Source organism: Dendrobates tinctorius, unplaced genomic scaffold, assembly GCF_039654945.1.
Source record: "Dendrobates tinctorius isolate UK_male_01 unplaced genomic scaffold, ASM3965494v1 ptg000005l, whole genome shotgun sequence".
NCBI lineage: Eukaryota > Metazoa > Chordata > Amphibia > Anura > Dendrobatidae > Dendrobates > Dendrobates tinctorius.
This window is the reverse complement of record NW_027361673.1, coordinates 26,437,044-26,454,199: the sequence shown is the minus strand read 5'-3', so window position 1 is coordinate 26,454,199 and position 17,156 is coordinate 26,437,044. Positions and strand designations below refer to the sequence as shown.

Here is a 17,156-nt window from a genome sequence, read left to right as displayed (position 1 = left end):
GTGTGGGTTTGATGACCTGGTTCCTGGAAGTCCTTGTAGAGTGCTGCAGTTAACTTTCTATACAAAGGGTAGGTCATCAATATAAAATTAGTGGAGCAACCCCTTAAGTAATAATAACCCAGATGACTTATTTCATCACCCTGCTATCTTCATTAAACTTTTTTTTTTCTTCCCAGCCATCCTTAGATCAAATCATCAAGGTATTTGAAAGTGTTGCATTTTCCGGCCTACAGATTGCATTATCATCTTTACTAGATGTATTCTGCAAGGTATGGCACTAGTATTTGTATTCAATCTATAAAAATATTAAATGAGTGGACAATACATTTAGGTTTAGGCTTCTTTGTGTAAAGGGAACCTGTCACTAGATTTGTGCTGACTGAAGTAGGGGCAGCACGAATCACAGTCTGGCTCCACTATTGCAGCCAGGTATGTTTTATACTGAAACGCTGCAAAATTTCACAGAAAACATGGCTTGAATAGCTGTCCAGTGACCACAGGGAGAGATCTTGCAGGTCTAGTGCGGCTCCTGGCTAGCTTCTCCTCATTCCACCCCAGTTGATTGATAGTTCTCTGCCATGTGTTGGGAGAAGCCAGACGGCGATAACATTAGGACTACTTAGATCTCTCTTTATAGTCCCTGGCCGGCTTTTCATACCGTTTTTCTGAAACTCTGCAGTCAGGTATGTTTTACTCTGAAATGCTTCAATCGCCCAGTCCGGCTCTGATTCATGACATAAAGTTTATGGGAAACAGATGATTAATAGTGATGAGAGCACGTGCTCGCATAAGGTGTTATCAGACGACACTCGTGTGCTAATAGAGTATCTTCAGCATGCTTGAGTAATATGTTCCAGTCCAAGTGGCAGCATGTCTCACGAATGTTCCACAGCCACAACACATGCAGGGATTGCCTAACAAACAGCCGAGCAGACTCATGCATAAGATTCGAGCACGCCGAAGATGCTCTATTTGCACACGAGTGTGCTCAGATAACACCTTATTCGAGCATGTTCGCTCATCACTAGTGGTTACCTTTTATGTCCTCTGATAACGGCTCAATGTGGATGCATGTGTACTGGTGAGGAGGAGAGGATTAATATAGTAAACTGGAGATGGGATAATACTGCCAAATAGAGGGAGGCTGGGAGCGATAGATTGGTGAATGTGCTTGATGTGAGAATACTGAATTCGGATAAAGTGGTAAAACTTGGATGTAAATATGTAATTGGATGTAAGCATGCTGGCTTAAAGGGAAGGGGCACAAAAGTTCAGCATGCTTTCAATGCGGAAACTTTGTCTATGATTTTGTATTGGGACTCTGGCACTTAGTGTCACTTTGGTGTAAGTGAGAGGGGTCCTGATGAATGTGACTTGTGACCATCTGTCAGAGCTAAATATGGCTTTCAAAGTAATAAAGGTTGGGGACCACTGTTTTTCCGGGTGCTGTGTGTATTAAAACCATAGTATAAAATTAAATGTCACCAATATACAATACAGAGCAAACGTTGTAGGCAGGTGTGGAAAAAAAGCTGCAACATAGAAGCTTTCATAGTTTATCAGTTAACAAAATGAAAAGTGACAACAAGGAGATACTTATCCATCATGCAATACCATCAGGGAGACTTGTGATCAGCTCAAAATGTATCCTGCAGCAGGACAACGACCCCAAATATACAGCCAATGTCATTAAGAACGGTCTTCAGTGATAGAACCAGGAATCCTTGAAGTGATGATATGGCCCCACAGAGCCCTGATCTCCGTATCATTGAGTCTGACTGGGATTACCGTACATGAAGAGAGAGAAGGATCTGCGCAAGCCTACATTTACAGAAGATCTGTGGTTAGTTCTCCAAGATATTTTGAACAACTTTCCTGCAGAGTTCCTTCAAAAACTGGATGCAAGTGTAACTACAAGAGTTGGTGCTTTGATGCTGTTTTAAAGACTTGGGGTGGACGCTTATCTTTTCATTCACTTTGCGTTTTGTCAATTGGTAAAACTTAACCTTTCAGGGTGTGTGCAGACGCTGCGGAATCCGCTGCGGATTAATCCGCACGGATTTTGCAAAAACCGCAGATAAACCGCAGGTCAAAAGATCTGCGGTTTGGTCCTGCGGATTCACCATCTCCACAATGGTGGAGATAGGAACCCGCTGTGGATTCCGCAGAAAGAATTGACATGTCACTTCTTTCTGCGGTTTCAAAACCGCAGCAAATCCGCGCGGATTTTTCTGCAACGTCTACACAGCGTTTTTTTTAACCATTCATTTGAATGGTACTGTACACCGCAGCTAAAACTGCTGCGGAAATGCAGCGGCCAAAACCGCTGAGGAAACGCAGCGGCCAAAACCGCTGCGGAAGCGCAGCGGAATCCGCAGCGTGTGCACATACCCTCACACTTCTATTTTTAAAACATTCTTGCCTTGCAGCATTTTTTCCACACCTGCCTAAAACTTATGAACACTGCATATTACCTGTCTGTACAGCTTTAGGCTGGTTTCACATTAGCGCTTTTTAAGCGCACGCACGGCCGGGGGTAGCTCCGCCCCCGAGCCGGCTCTCTGCCCAGCGTGCCCGCCCCTTGCTTGTAGCGCCGCCTCCTAGCGGACAGCGGCGCCTGCGATCGGCGCACCCTATCTTTAGCATAGGGTGCGCAGATCGTGCGCAGGCCGTGCGCTAGTTGCGCTTTGACCTGCGCTGCGCACTTTTGACGGTGCGCCGTGCGCGCCAAAATCGAACTTTTCGGATTTTGGCGCGCACGGCGCACCGTCAAAAGTGCGCAGCGCAGGTCAAAGCGCAACTAGCGCACGGCCTGCGCACGATCTGCGCACCCTATGCTAAAGATAGGGTGCGCCGATCGCAGGCGCCGCTGTCCGCTAGGAGGCGGCGCTACAAGCAAGGGGCGGGCACGCCGGGCAGAGAGCCGGCTCGGGGGCGGAGCTACCCCCGGCCGTGCGTGCGCTTAAAAAGCGCTAATGTGAAACCAGCCTTATATTGCAAAAAAACCCAAAAAACTTCTGATTAATAAGCTTTTTTACTTGCGAATGAGTGATCATTTGTTGATGTATTAATGCATTTTTTCATTTCCCTTTTTCTTTCCCCACAGTTGGTACATAATGGACTTAGTGTTACTCCTATGGATATCTACCATATAATAACAATAATGTGCAAGTCCAGTGCTGCAAAAAATCACATCAACATCCTTCTATCCATAAAATCAAGGTTAGAAATCTTATTTAAATGTATATATAAATGGCGTCTCATTTGCAGACAGGCACTGAAATTAAAGCATACTTTTTATTGTTCTTTATGCTTATGAATATTTTATTGTAAATGCTGTGGTGTAACCCTGAAAATGTTAAATTAACTTACATACTCAAGTATAAGCTGACCCGAGTATAAGCTGAGGTACCTAATTTTACCACAAGAAACTGGAAAACTTATTGACTCATCCCTGTCCTGGTATGTATGACTCCTCATCCCTATCCTGGTTTTGAATGGCTCTTCATCCCCATCCTGGTATGCATGGCTTCTCATCCCTATCCTGGTATACATGGCTCCTAATTACTATCCTGGTCTGCATGGTTTCTCATTCCCATCCTGGTATGTATGACTCCTCATCCCTATCCTGGTTTTGAATGGCTCCTCATCCCCATCCTGGTATGTATGGCCTCCTCATCCCTATCCTGGTATGTATGGCCTCCTCATCCCCATCCTGGTATGCATGGCTTCTCATTCCTATCCTGGTCTGCATGGTGTCCCATCCCCATCCTGGTATGCCTGGCCCCATGCGCTGCTTACAAGCTGCCGGAATACTCACTGCTCCTCACGCCGGAAATAATGTGCGTGAAGGGCAGTGAGTATTCATTGCTATTAAGTAGCTGGCACAATGTCAGCCGCAGCCACCGGCAGTCATGTGTGCCCGCTATTTAAGAGAAATGAATATTCACCCCTCTCCACTACCATGGGAGAGACACTGTGTGCGCTATTACAGAGAAATGAATATTAATTGCCAGCGCAGTGAATATAAATTTCTCTTTAGCAGCGGGCACAGGCTTTAGCCAAAGCAGCCGGCTCCTTTGACCCGCTGCCGCTCCCCCTCCATGTTCTTTACCCACACTCAAGTATAAGCCAAGGGGGGTGTTTTCAGCACAAAAATTGCTGAAAAACTCCGCTTATACTTGAGTATATAACTATATACGGTATGTACAGTACACTTAGGTTTTTTCAGTGTCCTACACAGCTTGAGAACCTGTCTTCCACCCTACTTTCTTTAGTGTCAGAAAAATTTTAATATATGAGGCTTCTCACTGTTTATACAAAATCATATAATGTATTTTGAAGACGCACCTTACTATAAAATTCACCAAAAGCCGAGACAGCAGAAAATAGGAAAAATATATTTACTACTGATTAAAACTTCCATTGCACTGTAGATAAGTGGAGGGGCTAATGCCAGTAATTTAAATATATTTGACTAGCGTAGGGAAGGAAGTAATAGATCTATTGTTACTTTCTCTGCAGCACACACAATGTACATAGCACACACGATGTACATGTATATGCACCCATACACACAACTCATGTACAGTACATACACACTCAGCTCTGCTTTGTGTGTGTATATATAATATAGATAGATAGATATTTATAATACACACACATGCTCAGCTCAGCTCTGCTACAGCACACTCTGCCACACTCTGCTACATGGCCAGCTCACGCATCTAAAAATTCTATACATGGTTTATAGTTCCTTACAATCATGTGCTTGATCACAACACCTGAAAAGTCCTTCAGCTACTAAAGACATGCTGTGTCAGTGCATATTCTGACAGCTCTCTCTCCTACATGCACTGATCAGTGTCATGTCAGGTAGGAGAAGAGACAGCAGTTCTCTCAGGGATCGTGAAAGATGCAGCTAAAGTTTTCTCCTAATTTACTCGGCGCTACCTCCGGCTAGCATTTTTAGTAAGATATTTTCTTGATTTAAAAGCACATTGCATTTTTTAGTAAGGTTTTTTTCTTGATTTAAAAAGCGCTTCTTATGGTCCAAAAATATTGGTATTTTCATTTAAAATTTTTGTTTGGGACAGCTGTTTTTCAGATTGTATATGTGAAAGGGTGGACAAATCTCTAATGCTTTGAGAAAGAAATGCTATACTTCTGGGTAATGAAGAAATAAATATAATAAAATATACAGCATCTGACACGCATTTGTATTCAGCCCTTTGTAGTCTTATACCCCTAAATAAAATCGTGAGTGACCAATTGCCTCCAGAAGTCACATGCTTAGTTAATTGAGTCCACCTGTCTGTAATTTATTTTCAGTATACCGCCAGCTGTTCTGTAAAAGCCTGAGAGGTTTTTGTATACAAAAAAAATTTTTAAAAATTTTAAAAAAAACTGATGAAGACCTATATGGCAGAAACGCATATTATGCTCTGATTTTTGTCTAACCTTTTTTCAATTTTAATATTCCCATATGAAATGTTTTGTTTCTTTTTTTTAATGTTTTTTTTTTTTTTTACACTTTTTTACATTTTTGTATACATGGTGTAGCCAATAACTATTGCAACTATACCAAATAAATATTGATTTTACTCACTGTCCACGGAGATTTTCCTTTCATCTATGAAAATCTCATCTTGTTTTGGGTTCAAATCAAATTCGTTGATTGAAGCAAAAAACTTGATCACTCCTTTACAAACAGAAGCATCATCACCCTTTCTCACCTTCACTTCACTCACGTGCAGCAACTTCTGGACTAGGAAAGTTTGCTGCCACGGTTTTCTGATCTGCACCACCAGCTCTTCTGAGCAAATTCATCTCTTATATTGTTGGTTATGGTGTTTTTTGCACTCATGTAGTACTTTCCTTTTTTCTCTCCTCTAATTTCCTGCCCAGGATAATTTACTTTATACTATTTTGTTTTGGATAATTTACCTGCTGGGTTGGTATTGGGCCTCCATTGACTGCATATTCACAATCCTGTTACTGACTGGTGTCAGAAGGAAATTGATAAATGGTTACAAGAAATGTCTAAAGTCTGTACAAATATGATGTTCTGCTAGCCTGCCGGGACACCTGAAGGACTTTGGTGGTGTGTTCTCAGAAAAAGAGGCGGATTTACTACCTTTTCATCATCCTTATGATTGGGCTATTAATCCTTTCCCAAATGCCAAATTACCTAAAGCTTGCTTTTAAAACTTGGGCCTGAATGAGCCACTATGAAAAATGTTGGGTTTATGGAAGGGTCATATCAGTCCTTCCTTGTACACTATAGCTGCTGGGTTTTTCTTTGTAAAAAAGAAATATGGAGGCCTCCATCCCTGCCGCGATTTATGAGAACTAAATAAAATCACGGTAAAAAAATACCCACTTCCATTCATCTCCCGACCTATATAAACAGCTTCTGGGGGCCAAGTGTTTTTTTAAACTTGATCTTAGAGAGGCTTACAATCTGGGAAGTGTCCGTAAGGGTGAAGAGTGGAAAACGGTTGTTCTTAACTTCTCAGGGTCGATTTGAAAATCTTGTCATGCCATTTGGGTTATCCAATGCACCTGCTGCTGTTCAAAATTTTATGAATTATATTTTCTCTGATTGCATTGGAAGATTTGTTGTGATCTACCTGGATGATACTCTAATTTTCTCACCCAATTAGGACTCTTGCCGGGAACTTATTTGTGTGGTATTGCAAAGTTTGAAGGAGAACTTTGTTTGCGAAATTAGAGAAATGTTTTTTTTTCTATTCAGGAAATTTTGTTCTTGGAGTTTGTCTTGTCAGCAGATGGGTTTAAGATGCACTCTGGGAATTGTGCAGGTCACAATTGATTGGGTTCATCCTTGTGACCTTAAGGCTTTCCAACGTTATCCTGGATTCGCCAACTATTATAGGAAATGAATCAAGAGCTTTTCTCAGATTGCTAAACCTCTTACTGACCTTAAATGTAATGGGGCGAATCTCAGCATCTGGTTGCCAGATGCTACAAAGGCTTTTTAAAAAATTGAGTTTTTCATGTCTGCTTCCGTTCTAATCTAACCCAATGTTCAAGAATCTTTCATTGTGGAGTTGGATACTTAGGAGATCGGGGTAAGGGACGTTTTATCACAGGGGCCCAAAACTCTGACTAGTCTGTGTCCATGTGCTTTTTTTATTCTAAAAACTTATCGTCTGTAGAGACAGAACAGATACAGTATATTTCAGATTATAAGACGCACTTTTCTTTCCCCAAATTTTTGGGGAAAGTGGGGGGTGCATCTTATAATGTAAATCTGTGTGCTGCTGTGCTATAGAGTAGGGGGGCGGCTCTGGAGTGATGTCAGGGGGCTGGGGTGGGCGGGCTGCAGAGACAGGGAGGTCCTGTGCTCCCGCTCATTAGGCTCGTGTAATCACTGCACCCGCTGTCCATCACCTCGGTGCTGAAGCAGTGCTAAATTGGTAGACAGGGGAGTGGTGCATTTTACATATGCCTGCACTCTCTCCCCGTCACTATAGTCACCTTCCAATGATGGCTCCTGCTCCCAGCTTCCCCCATGGGTTTACTGTGTCTGCTGAGATCCTCCTCCTGCAGGGCGCGCGGCAGCAGCTGCTCATTCAGGCAGTTCATCGCTTCAGGACCTTCCATGATGTGACCAATAGGACCTGCGGTCACGTGACTCCCAGTGTGCACTGCGAGTCACGTGACCGCAGGTCCTATTGGTCACATCATGGAAGGTCCTGTACCTACAATGGGCTGCCTGAATGAACAGCAGCTGCGCGCGCCCTCGCAGGAGGAGGATCTCAGCAGACACAGAAAAGCCACGGGGGAGCTGGAGCCATCATCAGAAGGTGAGTTAACTGTTTATTATTTTATCATGTGCTTGCCAGCAGGGGGGACATATAGGGACGGGGGCCATGTGTGCCAGCAGGGGGGAATATAGGGACGTGGGGACAATGTGTGCCAGCAGGGGGGAATATAGGGACGAGGGGGACAATGTGTGCCAGCAGGGGGGAATATAGGGACGGGGGGGACAATGTGTGCCAGCAGGGGGGAATATAGGGACGGGGAGGACAATGTGTGCCAGCAGGGGGGAATATATGAATGAGGGGACAATGTGTTCCAGCAGGGGGGAATATATGGACAGGGGGACAATGTGAGCCGGACGGGGGGACACTGTGTGCCAGCAGGGGGGAATATATGAACCAGGGGCCATGTGTGCCAGCAGGGGGGAATATAGGGACGGGGGGAATATAGGGACGGGGGGACGATGTGTGCCAGCAGGGGGGAATATAGGGACGGGGGGACGATGTGTGCCAGCAGGGGGGAATATAGGGACGGGGGGGAAATGTGTGCCAGCAGGGGGAATATATGAGCGAGGGGCCATGTGTGCAAGCAGGGGGGAATATAGGGACGGGGGGGACAATGTGTTCCAGCAGGGGGGAATATATGGACAGGGGGACAATGTGAGCTGGACGGGGGGACACTGTGTGCCAGCAGGGGGGAATTGTTATGAATGAGTCACCGAAGGAGGAAAAAGCAAAAATACAAGCTAAGTCCAGAAAACCGGAGAGGTTGGTAGCTATCGGATTGCAGACCCCTGATCCTATCCACAACAACTAACAGTAGCCGTGGGGGGTTCCTACGATGCCCTAGACCCCTCGATCACAGCCGGAGAACTAAATAGGCCTTAAGAAAGAAAGGGAAAATCTAAACTGCCCCATAGCAGACCCCAAAGCAATAGGCAGCCCCCAACATATAATGATGGTGAAGCAAGATGAAAACACTAACATAGAAAGATAGGTTGAGCAAACGATGGGGCCCAAGCTAACTAAAAAGGACAGGATAGAAAAGCTGCTGTCTGCAATCCGTAAAAAACCCTACCAAAAAATGTCCCAACCGTCTGATAGGAAAAACAGGCCCTGAAGTCGCTAGGACTTCAAAAAGACTATATCAGCACTCAGGTAAATTCTGAAGACAGAGCAAAGAGACAAACTGATCAGAGACAAAAATGGAACTCGGCACACCCCCGACCGGGGATGGCTGAACTCCAAAAAACAAGGTAAACAAAACTAATAAGTTCAAATAGCAGAGCAAAAACTTATCTTTGGGAAGCAGGAATCAGACTGGTCTCCAAGAATCCAGCAGAGAAATCGCCAGCGACTCAGAAGGCGTCGGCTGCCTTATATCCAGTCAGAATTTCCTGTTACCCAGTCATTATCTACCAGATCAGGTGTTTGGTAATCAGCCTCACTACCTTCCTTCACCAGAAGAGGGAGTTCATCAAACATCGACGGTGAAGGGGAAAATGAACTCACAACAGTACCTCCCCCTTGAGGAGGGGTCACCGAACCCTCATCCACGCCACCAGGGCGATCAGGATGGGCCCGATGAAAGGCACGAACCAATCTTTCGGCATGAATATCGGATGCAGGGACCCAAGAATTATCCTCCTGGCCATAATCCTTCCATTTAACCAAATACTGGAGTCTCCGTCTAGCCAGGCGAGAAACCAGTATCTTCTCAACCTCATATTCCACATTACCTTCAACCAATACCGGGTCAGGAGGTGCCACCACAGGAACTACTGGCTCAACAAACCTCTTTAACAGAGACTTATGAAACACGTTATGGATCTTAAATGTAACAGGAAGAGCCAATCGAAAAGAGACTGGATTAAGAATCTCAAATCTTGTAAGGTCCAATAAATCTAGGTTTAAACTTTGGAGAAGCCACCTTCATAGCGATATTCTTTGATGACAACCAAACCATATCACCCACCTTAAACTGGGGACCAATGGTCCTATGCCGGTTGGAAAACCGCTGGGCCTTTTCCTGGGAGAGAGACAACTTATCCACCACTTGGTCCCAGATCTGGTGCATTCTCTCCACCACAGTGTCAACACCTGGGTAGGCGGAAGGCTCCACCTGCCCTGAAGAGAATCGAGGATGAAACCCAAAGTTACAAAAAAAAGGTGACATCAAAGTGGCAGAACTAGCTCTGTTATTTAAAGCAAATTCGGCCAAGGGCAAAAATGAAACCCAATCATCCTGATCAGCAGAAATAAAACATCTCAAATACGACTCCAAAGTCTGGTTTGTTCTCTCTGTCTTGTCTGCCCATTAGTCTGAGGGTGAAACGCAGAGAAGGACAACTGAATTCCCAGCTTGGAACAGAAAGTCCTCCAAAATCTAGACACAAACTGAACTCCTCTGTCAGATACAATGTTCTCAGGAATCCCGTGCAAGCGAACCACCTGTTGCAAAAACAAGGGCACCAACTCTGAGGAAGATGGCAACTTAGGGAGTGGTACAAGATGGACCATCTTAGAGAATCTATCACAAATCACCCAAATAAGAGTCATTCTCTGAGAGACAGGCATATCAGAGATAAAATCCATTGAAATATGGGTCCATGGCCTCCTGGGCACCGGCAAAGGCATCAACAACCCACTAGAGCGAGAACAAGGTTTAGACCGAGAGAAAGTCCCACAGGACTGCACAAAATTCCTGACATCACAAGACAAGGCGGGCCACCAAAAAGACCGACTCACCAAATCTCTAGTACCAAAAATACCTGGATGACCAGCCAATGCAGAGCAATGAACTTCAGACATCACTCTCTTCCTCCACTGGTCAGGAACATACAATTTTCCAATGGGACAACGCTCAGGTTTGTCCTCCTGAAACTCTTCCAGAGCACGTCTCAAATCGGGCGAGATGGCAGAAAGAACTACCCCTTCACCTAAGATGGTAGCAGGCTTGGTCACAACAGGAGAATCCTCAAAGAAACTCCAAGAGAGGGCGTCTGCCTTGACATTCTTAGGGCCCGGAAGAAAAGAGACCACAAAATCAAACCGTGTGAAAAACAAGGCCCACCTAGCCTGTCTAGGATTCAAGCGTTTGGCCGACTCCAGGTAAATCAAATTCTTGTGGTCAGTAAGGACCACGACTTGATGTTTAGCTCCCTCCAACCAATGACTCCACTCCTCAAATGCCCATTTCATGGCTAACCGTTCCCGATTCCCCACATCAGTTACGTTCGGATGGGGAGAACTTTCGGGAAAAGAAAGCACAGGGATTCATTTTAGATGTTACAGGATCTTTTTGGGACAAAACGGTTCCTGCACCAATCTCAGAAGTGTCCACCTCTACCTGAAACGGGAGTGAGACATCAGGTTGCCGCAAAACCGGAGCAGAAGTGAACCTTCGCTTCAGCTCCTGAAAGGAAGAAACAGCCTCCGGAGACCAATTCAGCACATCAGCATCCTTCTTAGTCAAATCAGTCAATGGTTTGGCAATACCAGAAAAATTAGCTATAAATTTATGATAAAAATTGGCAAAACCCCAAAATTTCTAGAGGGCCTTCAAAGAAGTGGGCTGAACCCAATCATAAATGGCCTGTACCTTGGCCAGGTCCATTTCAATAGTTGACGGAGGCAAAATAAATCCCAAAAATGAAATCCTCTGTACACCAAAAAGGCATTTTGATCCCTTGACATACAGGGAATTCTCCCTCAAAATCCGGAACACAGTCCGAACATGTTCCACATGAGTCCCAATCCTTGGAAAAGATCAAAATATCATCCAGATAGATGATCAAAAATTTATCCACCAGGTCTCAGAAAATATCATTCATGAAGCACTGGAAGACAGAAGGGGCATTAGTGAGCCCAAAAGGCATCACCAGGTACTCAAAATGTCCCTCCGCAGTATTAAACGCCGTCTTCCATTCATCCCCATGCTTAATGCGAATAAGATTATACGCCCCCCTGAAGTCAAGCTTTGTAAACCAGCAAGCACCTTTAACTCTGGAGAATAGATCAGAAATCAGGGGTAACGGATACTGATATTTAACAGTAATTTTATTGAGGGAACGATAGTCAATGCAAGGCCTTAATGACCCATCTTTCTTAGCCACGAAAAAAACCCAGCACCTAAGGGTGAAGAGGATGGTCTAATATGACCCTTCTCCAACGACTCCTTAATATAGGATCGCATAGCCTCGTGTTCGGGTACAGATAAATTGAAAAGTCGACCCTTGGGAAATTTACACCCAGGGCTCAGCTCAATTGCACAGTCATAACTCCTATGAGGAGGCAAAGACGCAGACTCATTCTCACTAAATACATCATAATAATCAGCCAAATAGTCAGGAACATCATGCGACTGGAGAGAGGTGGAGAAAACAGGAGCATCCTTATGGGCACACCAACAACCCCAACTCACCACAGACACAGATTTCTAATCCAAAACTGGATTATGGATTTGCAACCAGGGAAACCCCAGAACGATGGTATCATGCAAATTATGCAACACCAAAAATCTGCAATTTTCTTGATGGTCTGGGGCGACCCGCATTACCACCTGGGTCCAAAACTAAGGTTTATTCTTCGCCAAAGGAGTAGCATCAATACCCCTCAAAGGGATAGGCGTCCGCAGAGGTGTCATAGGAAACCCACAGCGTTTAGCAAAATCCAAGTCCATCAGGTTCAGAGCTGCTCCCGAATCCACAAAAGCCTTAGCGTAAAATGTGGACAGGGAGCAGATCAGAGTAATTGCCAGAAGAAACTTAGGTTGAACACCACCCACTGCAAATGTGTGTGCAAAACGTTTCTCTCGTTTAGGGCAGACAGAAATAATATGCGAGGCATCACCATCAGGCATCATTTCCTTTCCGCGGACATCCCTACTATCATCATGGGCGACTTCAACATCCCCATTGACACTTCCCTCTCAGCTGCCACTAAACTAAAATCTCTCACTTCCTCCTTCGGCCTCACTCAATGGTCTTCTATATCCACCCATAAAGATGGCCACACACTGGACCTCATCTTCACCCGCCTCTGCTCCTTATCTAACCTCTCTAACTCACCTCTCCCTCTCTCTGACCACAACCTGCTCACATTCTCTTCCCTCTTCACTCCATGTCTACAATCCCCACCCCACAAACTTTCACACCCTCGCAGGAATCTTAAACACCTTGACCTACACTCATTCTCTGAATCCCTCCTCCCTCTCACAGATATAAGTTCCTTACACAATGCAGATGACGCTGCTGCTCTATATAACACCACAATAGCTGTAGCTTTGGAATCCGCTGCCCCACTTACACATACCAAAACTCGCAAAATCAACAGACAGCCCTGGCACACCAGCCTGACCAAAGAGCTAAGGCGAGCTTCCAGGGCTGCTGAGCGCAGATGGAAAAGATCCCACTCCAACGAGCACTTCATCGCATTCAAACAGTCCCTCACTACTTTCAAGACCACACTCGCCACAGCTAAACAAACCTACTTCTCATCTCTCATATCCTCCCTGTCTCACAACCCTAAACAGTTATTCAACACCTTCAATTCTCTCCTCCGCCCCCCAGCACCTCCTCCCTCCCCACTCATCTCAGCTGAAGACTTTGCCTCATTTTTCAAGCAGAAAATTGATAACATCAGGGACAGTTTTGGTCAACAACCCCCAGAGCCCTTCCTCCTGACTTCCCAGCCCTCCACCTTCAAAACAAACTTCTCCACCATTACAGAAGATCGACTCTCCACTCTACTCTCAAGATCACATCTCACCACCTGTGCACTCGACCCAATCCCATCCCACTTCATACCAAACCTCACCACAGTCTTCATCCCAACCCTAACCCATCTCTTCAACCTATCACTAACAACTGGTGTTTTCCCCTCAAGCTTTAAACATGCCTCCATCACACCTATCCTCAAAAAGCCCTCTCTTGACCCATCCTCTGTATCTAGCTATCGCCCTATATCACTTCTCCCCTACGCCTCCAAGCTACTGGAACAACACGTCTACCTTGAAGTGTCCTCCCATCTCTCTTCTTGCTCCCTCTTCGACCGCTTACAATCTGGCTTCCGGTCACACCACTCCACTGAAACTGCCCTTACTAAGGTCACCAATGACCTCTTAACCGCCAAGAGCAAGCGACACTACTCTGTCCTCCTCCTCCTGGACCTGTCGGCTGCCTTTGACACAGTGGACCATTCCCTATTATTACAGACCCTCTCATCCCTCGGCATCACAGACTTGGCCCTATCCTGGATCTCATCATACCTAACAGACCGGACATTCAGCATCTCCCACTCACACACCACCTCCTCACCTCGCCCCCTATCTGTCGGAGTCCCACAAGGTTCAGTCCTTGGGCCCCTGCTGTTCTCTATTTACACCTATGGCCTGGGACAGCTCATAGAATCTCATGGCTTTCAGTATCATCTTTACGCTGATGACACACAGATCTACATCTCTGGACCAGATATCACCTCCCTACTAAACAGAATCCCTCAATGTCTGTCCACTATTTCATCCTTCTTCTCTGCTAGATTTCTGAAACTCAACATGGACAAAACAGAATTCATCATCTTTCCCCCATCTCACGTGACCCCCCCTACGAACCTATCAATTACAGTAAATGACTGCCCACTCTCCCCAGTCCCACAAGCTCACTGCCTCGGAGTAATCCTTGACACTGATCTCTCCTTCAAACCACATATCCAAGCCCTTTCCACTTCCTGCTGACTTCAACTCAAAAATATTTCACGAATCCCTTCATTCCTCACCCAAGAATCTGCAAAAACCCTAGTCCATGCCCTCATCATCTCTCGCCTTGACTACTGCAACCTCATGCTCTGTGGCCTCCCCTCAAACACTCTCGCACCCCTCCAATCTATTCTAAACTCTGCTGCCCGACTAATCCACCTGTCCCCCCGCTATTCCCCAGCTTCTCCCCTCTGTCAATCCCTTCACTGGCTCCCAATTGCCCAGAGACTCCATTACAAAACCCTAACCATGACATACAAAGCCATCCACAACCTGTCTCCTCCATACATCTGTGACCTCGTCTCCTGGTACTTTCCCGCACGCAACCTCCGATCCTCACAAGATCTCCTTCTCTACTCCCCTCTTATCTCCTCTTCCCACAATCGCATACAAGATTTCTCTCGCGCATCACCCCTACTCTGGAACTCTACCACAACATATGAGACTCTCACCTACCATCGAAACCTTCAAAAAGAGCCTGAAGACCTACCTCTTCCGACAAGCCTACAACCTGCAGTAACCACCGATCGACCAAACCGCTGCACGACCAGCTCTACCCTCGCCTACTGTATTATCACCCATCCCTTGAAGATTGTGAGCCCTCGCGGGCAGGGTCCTCTCTCCTCCTGTACCAGTTATGACTTGTATTGTTTGATTATTGTACTTGTTTTTATGTATACTCCTCCTTACATGTAAAGCGCCATGGAATAAATGGCGCTATAACAATAAATATAATAATCACCACAGAAGAAACACAGCTTATTACGCCTTCTGAACTCCTGACGTTGCGCCCTAGACAAAACTCTATCACATTGCATAGGTTCAGACATTTGTTCAACAGGTGGCAACACCTCTCATGCGGTTTTGCGTTCACGCAAACGCCGATCAACCTGAATGGCTAATGACATAGAATCGTCAAGACCAGTGGGAACAGGAAATCCCACCATAGTATCTTTTACGGTTTCTGACAAACCCTTCCGAAAGAGAGCTGCCAAGGCACCATCATTACAGGTAGTAATGACATCCCACTTTCGGAATTTTTGACAGTACAACTCTGCAGAATCCCGACCCTGGCTCAATGCCAACAGGGCCTTTTCAGCCTGATCAATAGCATTAGGTTCATCATACAACAACCCCAAGGCCTGAAAAAATGCATTCACATCAGTCAGAATGGGATCATCAGGTTTCAAAGAAAACGCCCAACCCTGGTGATCGCCGCGCAGCAAAGAGATGACAATTTTAACCTGCTGCGCGGAGCTCTCCGATGAATTAGGCTTCAAGGCAAAAAATAATTTACAATTATTCTTAAAATTCAAAAATTTAGACCGATCCCCAAAAAACAGCAGGAGTAGGGATCTTTGGTTCAGCAGCATGTGAATGAGCAAGATTGGCGTAAATTCCCCGCACTTCAGCAGTGAGCTGCTCCACATTATCAGACAATTGCTTAATCTCCATTGAGAAAAAATTCATCCTACGGCCTCAGAGAAATAGAGGAAAAAATATACACACAAAAAAAAAAAAATTGACACTTTTTTTTTTTTTTTTTAAAACAATTCTTTCCTGCTATTAAGTACCCTAGAATCTGCGGTATGGCTGGTGATTCTGTTATGAATGAGTCACCGAAAGAGGAAAAAACAAAAATACAAGCTAAGTCCAGAAAACCAGAGAGGTTGGTATGTTGTGAGTTTATTTTCCCCTTCGTCACTGAGGTCTGGTGAACTCCCTATTCTGGTAAAGGAAGGTAATGAGCCTGATTATCAGGCACCTGAGCCTAATGATGATGACTGGCTGAGTGGAGTCACGGACTGGATATAAGGCTGCCGACGCCCTTCTGCCCTGCGGGTGATTTCTCTGTGGACTTCTCGGAGACCAGTCTGATTCCTGCTCCTCTAAAGCTAAGTTTTCTGCTTTGCCTTTTAGCATTTGTGTTTTGTTTGTTTGCCTTGCTTTTCTGGATTCTGCCATTCCCTGCTGGGGTGAGCTGAATCTCCTTTTGCCGGTTGCTCTGTCTTCAGAATATTCCTGAGTACTGACATAGTCTTTTTGAAGCCTAGCGTCTTCAGGGCCTTTTTCACTGTCAGTCTGTTGGCTCTTATTTTCATAGGGTTTTTCACGGATTGCAGACAGCAGCCTTCCTGTCCTTTCCTATCTAGTTAGCTTGGGCCCCGTCTTTGCTCAGTCTATCTTTATGTCTGTGTTGTGTTCTTTCTTCTTACTTCACCGTCATTATATGTGGGGGGCTGCCTTTTGCTTTTGGGTCTGCTCTGGGGCAATTTAGATTTCCCTTTCTGTCTTTAGGCTATATAGTCCTCCGGCTGTGATCGAGGGGGTCTAGGGCATCGTAGGAACCCCCCACGGCTACTGCTAGTTGTGTTGATAAGTTCAGGGGTCTGCAATCCGATAGCTGCCAACCTCTCCGGTTTTCTGGACTTAGCTAGCATTTCTGTTTTTGCCTCCTACGGTGACTCAATCATAACATTGGTAGCTATCGGATTGCAGACCCCTGATCCTATCCACAACAACTAACAGTAGCCGTGGGGGGTTCCTACGATGCCCTAGACCCCTCGATCACAGCCGGAGAACTAAATAGGCCTAAAGAAAGAAAGGGGAAATCT

General features: G+C 45.4%; 1 protein-coding gene across 2 annotated transcripts in view; it reads left to right on the top strand.

The window, feature by feature from the left end:
- Nucleotides 1-17,156, top strand: part of TOPAZ1 (testis and ovary specific TOPAZ 1) — a 314,453-nt gene that overhangs the window by 183,678 nt on the left and 113,619 nt on the right. For both annotated transcript variants that reach the window (XM_073568908.1, XM_073568899.1), the window contains exons 11-12: nt 177-269; nt 3,107-3,222. In XM_073568908.1, the coding sequence (XP_073425009.1) occupies nt 177-269; nt 3,107-3,222 (209 nt within the window). The remainder of the gene's footprint in view (nt 1-176; nt 270-3,106; nt 3,223-17,156) is intronic.